This window comes from Arachis stenosperma, chromosome 8 (assembly GCF_014773155.1).
Source record: "Arachis stenosperma cultivar V10309 chromosome 8, arast.V10309.gnm1.PFL2, whole genome shotgun sequence".
NCBI lineage: Eukaryota > Viridiplantae > Streptophyta > Magnoliopsida > Fabales > Fabaceae > Arachis > Arachis stenosperma.
In genome coordinates, this window is record NC_080384.1 from 45754975 (window position 1) to 45771541 (window position 16567).

The 16567-nt window shown below is 33.8% G+C and overlaps 1 protein-coding gene across 1 annotated transcript; it reads left to right on the forward strand.

Moving 5' to 3' along the window:
• Window positions 1-5820: 5820 nt before the first annotated feature.
• LOC130946057 (uncharacterized) lies at window positions 5821-7509 on the forward strand. Its single transcript, XM_057874737.1, has 3 exons — window positions 5821-6332; window positions 6508-7021; window positions 7342-7509. Exons 1-3 carry the CDS (start codon window positions 5821-5823, stop codon window positions 7507-7509), a joined length of 1194 nt encoding a protein of 397 aa, XP_057730720.1.
• Window positions 7510-16567: the final 9058 nt, after the last annotated feature.

Sequence of the window (16567 nt, forward strand, 5' to 3'; positions counted from 1 at the left end):
AAAATCATGTTAAAATGATTTGAAATCATCAGTTTGGACTTTGTACTTTACAACCGATGGCGTGATTTTTTGCCTAACTATAAACATGCACTTAAAATAGCTTTTTTTAGATATTATAGGTTAAAAAAAAAAAGTGTTAATACCCTAATTCACCAAGATATCCGATCCTTCATCATTATTGTCCTTAAAATATTAGTATGAAAGAGAATACTCAATCTATCCTTTCACAAGTCAAGTCGTAGGTTGTTTGTATGTAAATTTTGTATAATTTTTTATTTATTTTATGTTAATTTTTTATAAAAAGAAAAAATAAATTAATAAAAATCTAATTCTAAATATCGTGATCATAAAAATTTAGATATAATGTTATATATAAAATTACATATTTTAAAAAGAATAAATAATAAAAGAGAATCTTGAATAGTATAAATATTTATATATCTAACAAGTATAATTATGAGTTTATTAGTTATTATTTTCTATAAAAAGAGTTTTTTTTTTAGCTAAATATATATTTAATAAAGCGTATACAGGGGCAAACCTAGGTAGTAAAGTCTCGGTGAATTTGCCCCATTAAATTTTGGAAAATAATAATAATAAGTATATAAGTATATATTTATGTATATAATATCCTCATAATAATAATAATAATAATAATAATAATAATAATAATAATAATAATAATAATAATAATAATAATGTATTTTTTCACATTTAAAGGAATTTTTATTTATGTGTAATAAAAATTATGTTATTTCATATCAATGCGATGATAAAAACTTTTGTATTATATAAATTTAATTTATTGACATTAAAAAAATCAAATATGCTCAAATAAAAAACAAAACAAATAAATAATATAGTTCAATTACTAATTATCTAAAACTAATCATTGTTTCTCAAATATAAATAAGACTATTAGTATATTTAGTAATTTTTAAAACTTATTTAATTTAATTTAATTTTGGTTTTACATATAATAATTATTTTTTATCGAAAATTTTTTACCATAAATATTATAGTGCGTTACAACTTTGTAATTAAACAGCAGAAAGTTGTTGACTATTTTTTTAATAGAAAGAGATCAGAGATATTATCTATACCTATATATAAACAGCATTATAATAATTATTTGATTTAAAATTTTGTATATTTTTTTTGTTTCTTTCATATAATTATATAGTTAAAGAATAAAAGTTGGTCCATTTATTAAATTATATTCTTAATATTTTTTACTGTATTATAATTTTTTTATATTATATAAAAAAAATCAATAAAATGTAATTTAATCAATACAGAATACGTGTTTGATAAAATGCTAGTATTAATAATAAATATATTATGTAACATTGCTAAATCTCAAAACATACAAGAAGTAAATATTTTTAAAATAATATATTTTTTATATGTTAATTAAATTACTAAAAATTTTATTAATATATTTTAAATTATAGATATCTAAATATATTTATGTTAATTTTTTATTAATGTTTTTTATTATTTTTGTTTTTATTAAAATTTTTTTGGATTTGTCAACGTATGTATAATTCTCTTATAATTATTACACGGCATAAGAATTAAACTTCATTACATTATTATGAGATAAAAAGGATTGGTGCTAACCATTTGATGAAATAATAGATGGAAATAGAGTGAGGAAAGAGTAGTAGATAGTGAAATAATAAGAGAGATAATAGAGCATGGAATAATGGAGTGCGCTCTACGGTGTCTCTGTAGAGGCATCTGACTCATCCCAATTGTGCAAATTGAAAGTGGATTTAGTAATCACCCAAATCCTATAAAACACACCAACTTTGTTCTACATGATAAGGGGAAAAAAAAGAGTCTAAAAGGAAAAAGAAAATGAAAAATGAAAAAGGAAAAATTAAAAGACGTTGATGGACTGTCGGGTAGAGATATTTTAAAAAGCATTGATTTAAAAGAAATAGCAAATACAATTTGAAATTTTCTATTGCTTTTGATCGTTATTTATAGTATACCAAAGCATTTTTCCAATCATCACCAGTTCAATAATATGTAATTAAAGTAGTCCATGCCTAATTTACGTGTTTCATTGTTTCTCTTCTAACAAATAAATACATCTAGTTCCACGGAAACTGTGTTTGCAGGATGAAATTAATTAGCACCCTAAAATAACATACTATTAGAGATAGATATAACCATTTATATATTTTTTATGGGAAAGTATGAGGAGCCAATAAAATATTTATACAATGTGTACAATGGAGGTTTATAGAGTATTAGAGATATAATCATTAGTGTTACATTTTCCCATCAGCTGAACCTTTTGGGATGAGTGGTATCATGACATGGTATTAAAACGCTAGATCCGAAAGGTCAAGAGTTCGATCTTTGGTTAATTTTTCGAGAAGATGTTTATTATCCCTTGTACTCGGATAGTTATTCTAAATAGTATAGGATCTATTTTTTATTAATTTAAAATTTTTAAAATGTAATTTCATGACACATACAATTTTATTTTTGTTATATCTACCTGCATTGTTAAATATCTCCATGATACAAATAATTATTATTCATAATCTAGAAAAATTTAGTTGACAACAATTGCTTTAAATTGCATTGCATTTGAAGATAGATCAAACCATTATTTATATATTGGAGATCTAGGCACTTTTCTTTATTGAAAATTAAAATAAAACCTTAAAAAGGTATCTAAATGTGTCGACGTATGTCAATTCCCAAATTCCAAACAAGTGAAATTGGCCTCAAGATCAGTTGAGGTGGTTTGAATACTCACTTTCTGTAACAGACTTTTTACTATGAGTTTTGCTGGGATTTTTACACAAGAAAAAGATCTGAAAAAGAAAAATACTAAGAAAGTCAAAAAACGCAAAGAAGTTTATCTCAATCAACCCAGTGATATTATGGAGATAGCTCCAAGTGATCAGGAGGGAGTGGAAATCACTCCCAAGGTCTCCTACAGAGACTCCTTACTCAGTTTATTCGGTATCGATATAAATATCGTTAATGAGCCTATTGCGATAATTGATGATGAAGATGAATTCGATCCGGAAGACAGGTGGTACAAGGACGAAATTGGTTCCTTAAAAAAGGAGAAACCTTTCTATCCATGCTCGGTGATCCCAGTGACCCAAGAAGAATTCGCAGAATGATGCAAAGCGTGCATGGAAAGCTGCGCTCATTGTGAGAGTTTTGGGCAAAAGAATCAGCTTAGGATTCATGGAGCAAAGAGTGAGAAAAGACTGGTTAAAAAAGATAAGTTAAATGTTATTGATATGGATTGTGACTATTTTTTCGTTTATTTTTTTTTTAATAGGATTACTACTCTCATATGCTTTTAGAAGGACCCTGGATGATTGCGGGACACTATCTTATTGTTCAGAGATGGAGACCTTTCTTCCTTAAATCGGAGAAAGAAGTTAGAACGATTGCTGCTTGAATAAGAATTCCAAATCTTCCGATTGGGCTCTATAATCCTAAATTTCTTTAGAGGGTAGAATCTACTATTGGTTCTATGTTGAAGATTGATAAAACAATATCGATGCATTCTCGTGGCAAATTCGTCCGAAATTTTATAGAAATTAATCTGTCTAAACAGCTTGTTCTCCGTATATCCGTGTTAGAATGCATTCTGAAAATCGAATACAAAAGTCTCCATATGATATGCTTTAGATGTGAAAAATATGGTCATAAGTCAGAAGTTTGTTCTGAGATGCTGGATTCCAATGAGAACTACCGCGTTAAGGAGGTCACCAGAGGAGGTGGAAGCGTGAACCAGAACGTTAGCCAAGTCACAGGAGGGGCACATCACGAGTTAAGAAAATCAGGAAAGATACCATAATCAGCAAAATAATCAAGATCCACCTAATTTTGGGTCTTGGATGATAGTGAGAAGACAGACTAGAAGAAAAATAGATAAGGAAGAAGCCAATACTAAGGGATTCTCCAACGAAAAATATATCGAGGCTAATATGGAAAAGAAAGATCCTGATCTTGATCACGCTTTAGAGAAAGGATCCCTCTTCAGCATCCTCCAGGAGGACCAAATTATGAATGTCACGGAAGTTACGTCACATGTGTCTAATGGTTCAAGACCTCAAGTGAACCCATGCAAGATGGGCCTGAGATTACTCAGTAGCGAGATGCCCAGGAAAAGCCCATTTATAAAAAGAGAGTACTAAGAATTGGTGCTAGGAAGAATCCTCAAGGCAGCAAAAAGGCTACACAATTAAACTGGGCCCAAATGTGCAAGGTAGAATTAACAAACAAAAAAACAAACAGATTTTAGAGCCCATATCCATCGTTGGGAGGCAAAATCATATCCAGTCCCAAACTAGACGCTCAAAGGAGAAGAACGAGGAGGATACAACGATGGAAAGTGTAGTGATGGATATGATGCGGAAGATGCAACGAACAGTATGATGCCTTCAAAGCCGGGAACGTTAGCTACTACCTTGCGTGATGTTAGCGATGGTCAATTTATGCTTGGCGTAGGCTCCTTCTCTAATTTTGTCTTCGCTAAAACGAGCAAGAGAGCTACAGCTCCTGCGGACAAGCCACTGGACTCGGGCATAGTTGACAGCAATAGTGGGAGATGGGTACTAGTCATGTTCGGTCTGAGCAAGGTTTGGGTTCCTCGGGAGAGAAAGCCTTGTGTTGAGCTCAGTTCCATTTGGATGTTTATCCGCCCCCTTTTTTTATTTTTCCTTATGAATCTTATATCATAGAATTATCGGAGAGCTGGTAGAAGGACGTTTTTGGCACTGACTAGGGATTTAAAGAAAGAATATAATCTTGGGATGCTTATACTTCTTGAAACACATTGAAGTGGTGATAGAGGTAGAAACATTTGGGACAGGTTAGGGTTTGATAGCTACTACTCTAAAGAAGATAGAGGTCATTCAGGAGGGATCTGGTGCTTATGGGATTCAAATTTCTGGAAGGTTGAGGTTATCAGCCATAACTTTCAACTTGTGCATCTCAAAGTTGCTTTTCAGGATTCCAACCCCTAGTATATTATTGCTATTTATGGTAGTCCTAATAAGATTAATAGGAGAAGTCTCTAGAACAATCTTCGAGGGCTCAGTGCTCAAAGATAATTGCCTTGGTGTGTTCTCGAAGATTTTAATGCTATCCTTCATGATGTTAAGAGAAAAGGGGGTAGCACTAGCCAGAATAGAGGTGCTTGTAAGGATTTTTAGTCTTGTATCTCTGAGCAATCTTGTTGAAAGAATAGATAGGGCCTTGAGCAATTTAAACTGGTAGATCTCCTTCCCAGAGGCTTGTGTTAGTCACCTGGCCATGATGAAATTTGATCATACATCCTTGTACTTTTAGTTGCGGCCTAACCAACCCATTAATAGAAGAAGATGTCTGTTTAGATTCACTACTGATTGGCTTACCCACCCAAAGTTTGGTGATCTAGTCAATAATAATTGGAAGATGGTGAGCTCATGGTCAAATTGTCTTAATGAGTTTACAAACTCCCTCATAATCTAGAACTATGCGGTGTTTGATAATATTATGAAATAGAAAAATAGAATTTTGAGAAGACTTCAAGGTATTGCTCTGTTCTTGAACAATAACATTAATCTCTTGAAAAATAGCCAAATTCAGCTGTGGGGTGAGTATGAAGAGATTCTCACTCAAGAAAAACAACTCTGGTACCGAAAATCTCGACGCAAAAGAATTGAGTTCGGGAATAAAAACACTAAATATTTTCACGGGACGACCTTGGCTAGAAGAAGAAGAAATAAAGTTCATGTTCTTTAAAATGACGTTGGTATTTGGGTTTTTGACTCTAATCTGTTACATGATATGGCTAATTCCTTCTATTATAATTTATATCATAATGACCTTCCTGATATTCCTTATGTTATTAATCAAATGTTTTCTCCCTTAAGTCTTGATGAGCTAAATTTGATTGGGTGTAATGTGAGCCCCATGAAAGTCAGAGAGTCTCTGCTTAGTATGTATGGGCTAAAAGCCCCAAAAAAGGATGACATCCAAGCTATCTCTTATCAGAATCAATGGGATAGAGTCGGCCCTGATTTGTGCAACTTGGTAGAAAAGATTTTTATGAACCCTGAAGAGATCGGTAAGGTTAATGAAACTCTGATATCCAAAGTTGAACCTATTACATCCTTGACACATATGCGTCCCATCAGTTTATGTAACATTTCTTATAAAGTGGTTACTAAGGATTTGGCTAGGAGATTGAGGAGGGTTATGGAAAAACTTGTTGCACCAACTCAATGTAACTTTGTTTCTGGAAGACAGACTTCTGATAATATTATTATAACTCAAGAAAGTTATCCACTTGATGAGAAGTAAGAAAGGAAAAAAGGGGTGGATGGCTATTAAGATCGATTTGGAAAAGACTTACGACAGACTAAAATGGAGCTTCATCAAAGATACCCTCCAGGATATTGGTATACCGCCCCCCATTATTGACCTGATCATGTGTGCCATTTCCACTGTGAAGATGTGTATTCTTTGAAACAGAGATATGTTAGATGAGTTCTCTCTGTCTAGAGGTATCCAACAAGGTGATCCTATCTCTCCTTATATTTTTGTTTTATGCATGGAACTCCTTTCACAGCTCATTGGTGCTGTGCTGAAAAACAACTATTGGAAACCTATCAATCTTAGCAAGGATGGTCCTCAACTCTCCCACCTCTCCTTTGCTAATGATCTGATCCTTTTCTCTGAAGCTAGTATGGAACAAGCTGAGATTATTAGCATGGTTTTGGATGCTTTTTGCCAAAGTCCTGGAAAGAAGGTAAATAATGAGAAGACCCGTATCTTTTTCTTTACAAATGTGGGGAATATTGTGAGGTATGAGATTAGTGAAGCCCTCTGGTTCACCCATACCGATGATCTTGAAAAATATCTTGGTATCCCCCTGATTCACTCCAAAGTTTCGAAAGAGGCATATAGTGGTATTATAAACAATCTCAACTCTCGGCTGAATGGGTGGAAGGCTGCCACCTTATTGCTAGCAGGAAGACCAACCTTGGTGAGATCTATCCTTTCTTTTATTCTGAGTTATACTATACAAATTGCTTTTTTTTCCTGTTTCTACTTGCAATTTGATTAATAAAAAATACAGGAATTTTCTTTGAGGAGAGACAGAGTAAGTTAAAAAGATCCACCTCATCAGTTAGAGGCGTATTGGGAACAACAAAGAATAAGGAGGCCTATGCATTAGATATGCTAGAGATACTAACCATGCATTTATGATGAAGATGGGATGGGTACTCATTGAAAAGAAAGATTTCCTTTGGGCTAGAGTTCTCCAGGCTAAATATAACTATAAAAGTGACATTTTGCCTACAGTTACATGAAGAAGGGAAGATTCCAACATGTGAAAAGGAATATGCTCCTCTTGGGATGATGTGGAACACAATTCTTTTTGGAACATTGATGCTGGCTCCAAAATCAGATTTTGGGTTCACCAGTGTGTACCTAAAGCTGGCCAGCTTGAGAATTCTGCTACCTAGGTAATTAATAAAGATGAAAATGAGTCATTTCTAACAGACTTCTTATTGGTTTTAGGTGAGTGAGACAAGAAAAACCGTTGGAAAAACTCCCTGAAACATTGGTTAAACAAATTATGGTGATTTTCCTTCCCTTTCCTTGAAAAGAAACGGACAGAATTGGATAGGCCTGCTATTCTAATGAAGCCTTAAATCTCAAATCCGCTTATGAAGCCACAAGAATTAACCAGGAGCCACTTGAGCACATCTTCAATATTAGCCTGAGATGTCGTGGTCCAGAAAGAATTTGATCCTTTATTTGGTTAGTAGCTCAAGAAGACATTGTCACTAATGTTAAGAGACACAGGAGAAACCTTTTAAATGATGTTTGTTGCCCCTGGTGTAATAATATGGATGAAACAGTGTTGTATGTGCTTTAAGATTTCTAATTTGCCAAGACGGTTTGGAACCACCTTTTGTATCAAGCCCATGTCAGAGATTTTTTTAGCCTCAGCCTCAATTGGTTATGTGAAAATCTTTTTGCAAATTTAAACTGGCCTTGTTGGTTTGGTGTGACGATTTTGTCTCTTTGGTTTTGCAGGAATACTGTTATTTTTTAATGAAAATTCACTCACCCAAGCGCTGTGCTCTCAAACATCAAAATCAGAAGCATTGAGATTGATAAAGTGAATAAGAGGAATTTATTGAGGACAAAGAAACACGCACCTGACAAGCTGATTTCTTGGGTTCCTCCGTCCTAAAACTACATCAAGTTGAATGTGGATGGTAATTTTTTCATGCAAATAGATAGGGCAGCTTGTGGGGGGATGTTCAAAAGCAATGTTGGTAGATTTATGAAGGAATATTCTTGCAATCTTAGAAGTTGAACCATTATGCATGCTGAGCTATGGAGTATTGTTAAAGGCCTTCAGATAGCTGTTGAAAATGACTATAAAAGGCTTATCCTTGAAACAGATTCTGCTACGGCTATCCGCTTTATCAAGGAAGGAGTCCTTATATCACAACCTTGTAAAAGTCTATTGGATGATATCAGAATTCTTGAAAGAAGACTTGAGCAAATTGAGTTGACTCACACCCATTGAAAAGCAAATTTCATTGTTGATTCTCTGGAGAAAAAGGGTCAGAATCTTCCTCTTGGTTCCCACATCTTTGATATGTCAATACTTGATATAAGGACTATTCTTGTTGAAGATTGTAGAGGATTACTTAGAAGAAGAGGCTTTTCATAGCCTTGTTTTGTTGTCTTTGGTTCTTTTTATTTCTGGTTTGTGTTTTTTTTGTTGCTTTGGGGTCCTTGAACCCCTTCATTCACCAAAAAAAAAACTCACTTTCTATTTTGAGGGAGGAAGAAATTAAAGAGGAAGAGAATTAAAGCTCAAAGATTGATTACTAGATAAATAAGGGAAGATGTTTTTTTTCCAAAGGTAAAATGATATTTATTTATTAAAGGAAAATAAAAAAAATTGTGGCTTCACATTAGACAACCATACATTAGTGTAAAAAGAGTTTTCTAAGCAATTTACAAATCTTTAACGAAACATAACTAAACACACATATTTAGTTACATTTCTCTTCTGGACCTCCTCCATCAATTCATGCGCTGAAGTGATAATCAAATATGGTGAAGTGCTTTTGTTCTCAAAGACAAAAAGGTTTCTCATGGTCCAAATTTTTCATAGAATAATCGCTGCAAGTGGAGAACTTTTTCTCCAATGATGGCTTTGTCGAGCTCCTTCCATGAACTGGTTCCATCGCACCTGGAATTTCTCTGAGCTGTTTTACGCCAGGTAAGCTCCCAGATATGACTTTTTGTCAAGTTTCTTGTGACCTTGGACAATCAATTAAATAGTGATTTACGTTTTTCTCCAAATTGTTGCATCTAGGGCAGATTTCTAGGATTGCTGGCAGCCTTTCATGAAGTCGACGACGAATTAGGATGCCGTCATGAAGGGATTTCCACAGGAATATCTTAATCTTCGGTGGACATTGAAGTTCCCACAACAAATTACAGAGCCTCTTTTTCTTGTACAGTTCGGGTAATTGGCTAATTGGAGAATGCACCATTTGAAAAGCTATTTTGTAGCCAAAAACCACCATGAACCTGCCATCCCTCTCACTTCCCTAGGTAATCCAATCTTCTCCGACTTCCATAATAGCAATTTGTAAGGTTTCTGATGCAATTTCTGGATTAAAATGACTTCTAATTATATCCTCTTTTCACTGTCTATTATGAATGAGATGATTAACCCAAATCAAATTTGAGTTTGTAATTATTTGTTGTTGTTCGGATATTGACTTCATATTTTTGGCCACCAATCCTCTACAATTCTAATTTGACCGCCTCACCCCACTTGCCAATGAATACCTTGTTTGATAATTTTTCTTTCTTTTAGTAGGCTTCTCCAAGCCCAAGAAGAAAATTTAAAATATTTACTTCTGTAAATTCTGCTGATTAGAGAATTAGGTTTTATGATAATTCTCCAGTCTTGTTTAACCAACATGGCTAAATTAAAGACTTTCAAGTCTTTAAAGCCTAAGACTACATACTTCTTTTCTCTATAAATTATATCCCATCTAATCCATTGTAATTTTCTTTCCGAGCCCCTTTGCCTCCACTAAAACTTTATCATATTTTTCTAAATCTCGTCTAGTAGTGTATTCGAGAGCTTAAAATAGCTCAAAATGTAGATTGGAACTGCCGCAACTACTGCTTTAATTAATACTTCTCTTCGACTAACGAATAATAATGATTGCTTCTAAGCCTACAGTTTCTTATCAACTTTCTCCTTTATAAAATTAAAGGTCTGAGTTATCGATCTATTAATCACTACTGGCAGTCCTAAATACTTAGTTTGTCTGCCCACGTGCGAAATCTGAAGCAAATGAGAAAAAAAATCTCTGGTCAAACTAGGAATGTTCTTACTATAAAAAATAGACAACTTAGAGGAATTAATTGTCTGTTCACTAATATTACCATAGCACTCCAGAATCTCTATCAACTTGTGGCATTCTACCTCATTTGCCTTGTAAAAGAGAATGGAATCACCTGCAAAGAATAAGTGGCTGACTATAGGACATCTACCATTGAGTATTTAACTTGAGGTTTCTCTCCCCTATTCTCCTCTATGGAGCAGATGGAAAAGTCTTTCTGCACAAAGTAGAAAAAGGTTGGGGAAGAGAAGATCACCTTGTCGCAATCCCCTATATGGTTTGAAAAAATCATATGATTGTCTATCTACAAGAACAGGGTAGGACACCGTGGTAACACACTACTTAATCCAGTATACCCATTTATTGCAAAAATCAAGCTTCTTCATAATCTTCCAAATAAAAGACCATTCAACTCTGTTGTAATCCTTACTCATATCGAGCTTTACTGCCGTCTCGTAGTCTCCATAATTCTTGCTTTTCAGAAAATGCATAAATTCATGAACAATTAGGATGTTATCATTAATCAGGTACCCTTTAATAAAGGCGCTCTGATTATTACTAATAATTTTATCCAACATATCCTGCATTCTATGAACAAGAATCTTAGAAATAATTTTGTAGAAAATACTACTAAGGCTATTCGGACAACCCTGGGATATGGATTTTATATTTGGCACCTTTTGGATTAGGCACATATGAGTATGATCATTGCTCATAGCATCCTTCCTCCTACGAAAAATATCTTTAAGGCAGTATTAAGATCATCTTTAATTATCTCCTAAAAGTATTAGTAAAATCTAGCAGTGAATCCATCATCACCTGGAGGCTGAGAATGCATTGATAGAAAATATTGCTTTTTTTATTTCTTTCTCTGTAACTCTTTTAGTAAGTCTTTGATATATTTTTTCATCCACCTTCGCCTCCAAATCCTCTAGTCCGATCGTGGCTGGTCTGGGGTTTGAAGTTGTGAACAAATTTCGGAAGTACTCAATAGCAATTTGAGCTCTACCCTCAGTGTCTGATCTGAAATTTTCATCACTATCTTGCAGCCTATAAATTTTATTTTTTCAATTCCGAGTTTGAGTTTTGGCATGGAAAATTTTGAAATTTTGGTCATCCCATTTCAACCATTTAATTCTAGATTTTTCTCTTCAATATCTCTTCTCTTTTAAATAGGCCTCGAATAACTCCTCCTCTAATTGAAGAATTTTTGTTCTGTCCGCTCCTGTACCTTTCAGTTTCTCTTGGTCTACTTGACTTTTCAATTCTGAAATTTTCTTTTGAGAGTTGCTAGAACTGGATTTTTGTCATTTTACTAGTCTATGTCTACATTTCTTCAATTTTAAAAAGAATTTGAACATTGGAGAGCCTTCAAATTATGAGTGCCATGCTTCTTCCACAATATGCCGAACCTCCTCACTATCACACCACCTTTCTTGGAATCGAAACTTTCTCTTAGTTTTATGTACCTCTCTATCTGCCATTAATAATAGCAGACAGTGATCAAATCCAGAGTCTTCTAGGTAAAGAATTGATGCTCTCGAGTAATCTGATTGAAATTGGAGAGAAGAGAGGCATCCATCTATCCTTTCCAGAATGAGATTCTTCCCATATTGTCGATTACTCCAAGTGAACTTCTTTCTTTCATATCCCAAATCCACTAACTTTTCATCATTAATAAAATTGTTAAAAGTCTCAATTGATGCAGCTGATTTCGGGCATCCCCCTTCCTTTTCAAGATAAACGGATATGGTATTAAAATCTCCTATCACGAGAAAGTAGAGAATTGCTTACCTCTTAATATCTATGATTATTTGATACTTATCTGAGCGAATGCTTTCGGCGCAGTGTAAATGAACTGCCATTACTTTCCATCATTTTTTATTGGCAATGTCTAACCAATCAAAATGGATAAAAAGATTCATCACTGAACCGCACTGAAATTCTTCTATCCTCCTTCCAAGTCAGTGCTAAGTCTCTAAAAATTTCTCTTGGATTGACACAGTAAACCTACTGATATCCAACTTTGGTACATTGACTAGTTACATTTAAGATAATATTTTTGTTTCGCATAAAACATTATCTCGAAAAAATGGGATCTACAGATCTCTTATATCTTGTGAACTGTCAAAAAATTTTTTATATCCTAACAGTTTCTCATCATTATATTCATAATTTATGAATTCTTGAGTGCTAATGGTAAGGTAACACCCTATTTTTTTAGCAGTGCTACCTTCACCCTCTTTTAAACATATCTTCTTTTTTATTAGAAATTTAATTGATGATATTATCATATAATATATATACACTACAACAATAGTGGCATATATAGTGGCGGTTTTTTTACCGTAACATAAATTAATATAACATAATTCAATTGAGGATATTATCGCAACAAAAGATTAATTTTAGGCATGACTAATTCAGAGATAAAATTGAGAGATAAAACCAGAATAAGAAACTTTAAATAATTGATGTGTAATCATACATACTTAAATTTCATTTATAAAAGATTTCATAATAATTATCCCCAAGCTAAGCATACTGTGTGTTAAACTTAAATATATCTTCTTCATTTTAAATATATATGGAATTTATGTTACATATACAACAAAAAAAATAACATCAATTAGTAATATATAGAAGTAATAACAGATAAGGATGAAAATATTTTGGATGTCACTGCTACCACCACTTTTGTTTTCTTTTCAAATTAAACATATGCTAACATTTTTATGGGTTTAACTAATATATATTTTAAAAATATATAATAAATTTATTATTAGTAAAAAAAATTAAATATTTTTATTTAATAAATATAAAATAAATATATTAAAATTTAAATTTTTTATATTTTTAATAATTTTTTTTTAATTTGTAAACTTAAAATATACTTTTAGAATATAAGATAGATTAACCTAACCTTTTATAATATCAATGATTGATGGTGTTCTTTCATGCACCAAACATATAAAGCAGTTTTTTTTTTCTATCTTGTGATTCTAAAGAAAAATGCTGATAAAGATGTGCTTAATTAGGACCTCTTAAAGAAGAAAGAAGACAGTTTCTTCTGAGTAATGCTATACAACATAGAAAAAGTATTAAATTAACAAAAAGGATTGTTAGCTAAAGCCTATAGATCAGAGGAACGTTTGGCACAAGTACACTACCTTAAATTAAAAAATAAATCTTTACTTAGTTGTTTTTTTTTTTGTGAACTGATCAGAGCAGAGATGTTTATGTGTTTGCATATGCCAAAAAGAAATATAAAAAATAAAAAAATAGAATTCCCAAAAGAAATTAAACTCGTGGAACCCTAATAAGATAATTTCAAGTGAAAAACGCCATGAATAAATGGGTATCTAATCAGTAATCATAATCACCGGCCATTATTTATTATTTGTCCCATGATAAAAAAGCTGGATTAATATTTATCTACCAAAGAATTAAGAGAATATGCGTGCGTGCAAGACACGGATGATTATTCTCTTTAAGTTTGGCAAATGAAGAAGAAAAGAGAGAAAAGGAAAGAAAAACTACAGTCTGAAAGCACAAGCTAGATCAGCATGAAATTCCAAATAAATTGTAAGAATAAGAGTGATATAGATGCTCTTTTTGGGTACCCATCATCATGCTTCATCACGTGTTATTGGAAACTGTATATATTGGGAATAGGTAGTTTGACTATGACCTAATCTTTTAATCCACCTTACTGGATTAATAAATAAATCGGTTCCGCTACGTTACCAACAGCATATCTGCCAACTTCTACCAACTCTTATTTATAATTGTGTTTTATGGAAGTATGTTCGTGGATGTGTCTAATAAAAATGTCTTTTTTATAACTGTGTTTAATAGAAGTATCTTTATAGATATATTTTCTGGATGTGTCTCTTTATATATGTATTTAAAATATATTAATTATTAGACACATCTACGAATACACTTCTATAAAACAAAAATATAAATAAGAGTTGGCAGAAGTTGGAAGATAACATGTTGGTACCCTATACTTTTCCTAAATAAATAGACATTACTGGATTTTAATCCACCTGTTACCTCATTACTATCAAGAATGAACCAAAGCTAATGTTACAAAACAATACAAATGTTCCAACAGAAACGAGACAAGCAAAGATAAAAATTAGAAGCTACTATCTATTACAAAGTCATCATTCACATTGATAGCAATTTACTTTCAATAATATAAAAAAATTATATTATTTTCATTGAATATTTTTAGACTATTATTCTAATTTAGATTGCAACTCCGCCTATCTTACACTTGCGGTACATAGCCGGTCCCAAACCCGGATAAAGGAGGAGGGTTGTGTTAGGTCTTCGGCAACCAACATAAAAACATAGCCGAACCCCCATGACATGAACCAAAGACATTATTGCGTTAAAGCTAGGTCGTTGCCCGGAAGCAACGCGTCGTATGGCTCGAGTACGGTGTCAAAGCAAGAGCCGCTGCATCGGTACCCGGATGTAGTGTTAAATGAGCAAGGGTTCTCGCGTTTTCGTGAACGGACGAGGGTAAATAAGCTAGTTCACAAAGTAAAAGGTAAAGGTCGAAGCGACAGAAGGTTGAGATTTGGGACATGGAACATAGGCACTCTAACAGGAAAGTCCATGGAGGTGGGACACCATGACAAGGAGGAAGATTAACATTATGTGCCTACAAGAAACGAAATGGGTTGGTGCAAAGGCTAGGGAGTTGGATACTTCTGGTTTCAAACTTTGGTATATAGGAAAGGTGAAGAATAGGAATGGAGTTGGAATAATTGTGGATAAGCAGTGGAAGAGGGACGTAGTGGATGTCAAGAGGGTGGGAGATCGGATCATCTCTATCAAACTTGTGGTGGAGGGAGGTGCTTTCCATGTGATTAGCGCCTATGCACCGCAAGTGGGTTCGGACGAACAACACAAGATAAGGTTTTGGGAGGAACTAGAGAGTTTGGTTCAAGGCATACCTTTGGGAGATAAGATTTTCTTAGGAGGAGATTTAAATGGCCATGTTGGGAGAGAAGTGACTGGATATGGGAGTATTCACGGAGGCCATGGTTCGGGGTGATCAATGCCGAGGGTAAAACTATTTTGGACTTTTCTTCAACATTTGATCTTCTCATCGCAAATACATGTTTTAAAAAGAGAGACGAACATCTTATAACCTATAAGAGTGGCATGACAAGCTCTCAAATCGACTTCTTCTTGTTGAGGAGAGTTGACCGGAAATTTTGCATTAACTGTAAAATCATTCCGAGAGAGAGTTTGACAACACAACATAGGGTGCTCGTCATGGATTTTCGCGTTGAGCAAAAGTTGAAGAAAATATATTATACGAAGAACCCAAGGACGAGGTGGTGGCGGATGAAAGGTGAGGAACAGAGAAACTTCCTAAGACAGGTAGGAGAAGAGGCAAAGTGGGAGGGGAACGGAAGCGCGAAAGAGATGTGGAGGGAGATGGCAGAAGTTATTAGAAGAACAGCAAAAGAAAGTTTTGGTGAATCTAAAGGAATAGGACCAAGAGACAAGGAGTCCTTGTGGTGGAATGCGAGTATACAAGAAAAGATAAAGATAAAAAGGGAATGCTTTAAAGAGTGGTCTTTATGCCGCAATGCAGATAATTGGGAAAAATATAAGGCGGCTAAGAAAGAGACAAAAGTGGCTGTAAGTGAAGCAAAAACAAGAGCATATGAGGGTCTCTACCAGTCTTTGGGCACAAAGAATATAGAATCGCAAAAGTATAAGAATCGCAAAGGTAAGAAAGAGAAAGATGGAGAGGTTGGCTAAAGGATAAGGTGGAAGAGTTACTTCTACGAGTTATTTAATGAGGGACAGAAGACTCTTCCGAGCCTTGGTCGATTATGCACATGGGAAGAAGATCAAAACTTTGACTACTATCGAAGGATTCGAGACTTCGAGGTAAAAGAGGCTTTAAAGCAGATGAAAAATGGCAGGACAGTAGGACCTGATAATATCCCGATTGAGGTTTGGAAAGGTCTTGGAGAAAAATGCATCAACTGGTTAACCAAGCTTTTTAATGAGATTTTAAGGTCAAAGAAGATGCCTGATGAGTGGAGAAAGAGCACATTGGTACCTATCTACAAGAATAAAGGGGATATACAAAGTTG

Coding starts and splice junctions, on each gene's coding strand:
- LOC130946057 (XM_057874737.1), top strand. CDS start 5,821: ATGGCTAATTCCTTCTATTATAATTTATATCATAATGACCTTCCTGAT. Junction 6,333..6,507: donor AGTTATCCACTTGATGAGAA/GTAAGAAAGGAA, acceptor TCTTTGAAACAG/AGATATGTTAGATGAGTTCT. Junction 7,022..7,341: donor TAGCAGGAAGACCAACCTTG/GTGAGATCTATC, acceptor TTTTGCCTACAG/TTACATGAAGAAGGGAAGAT.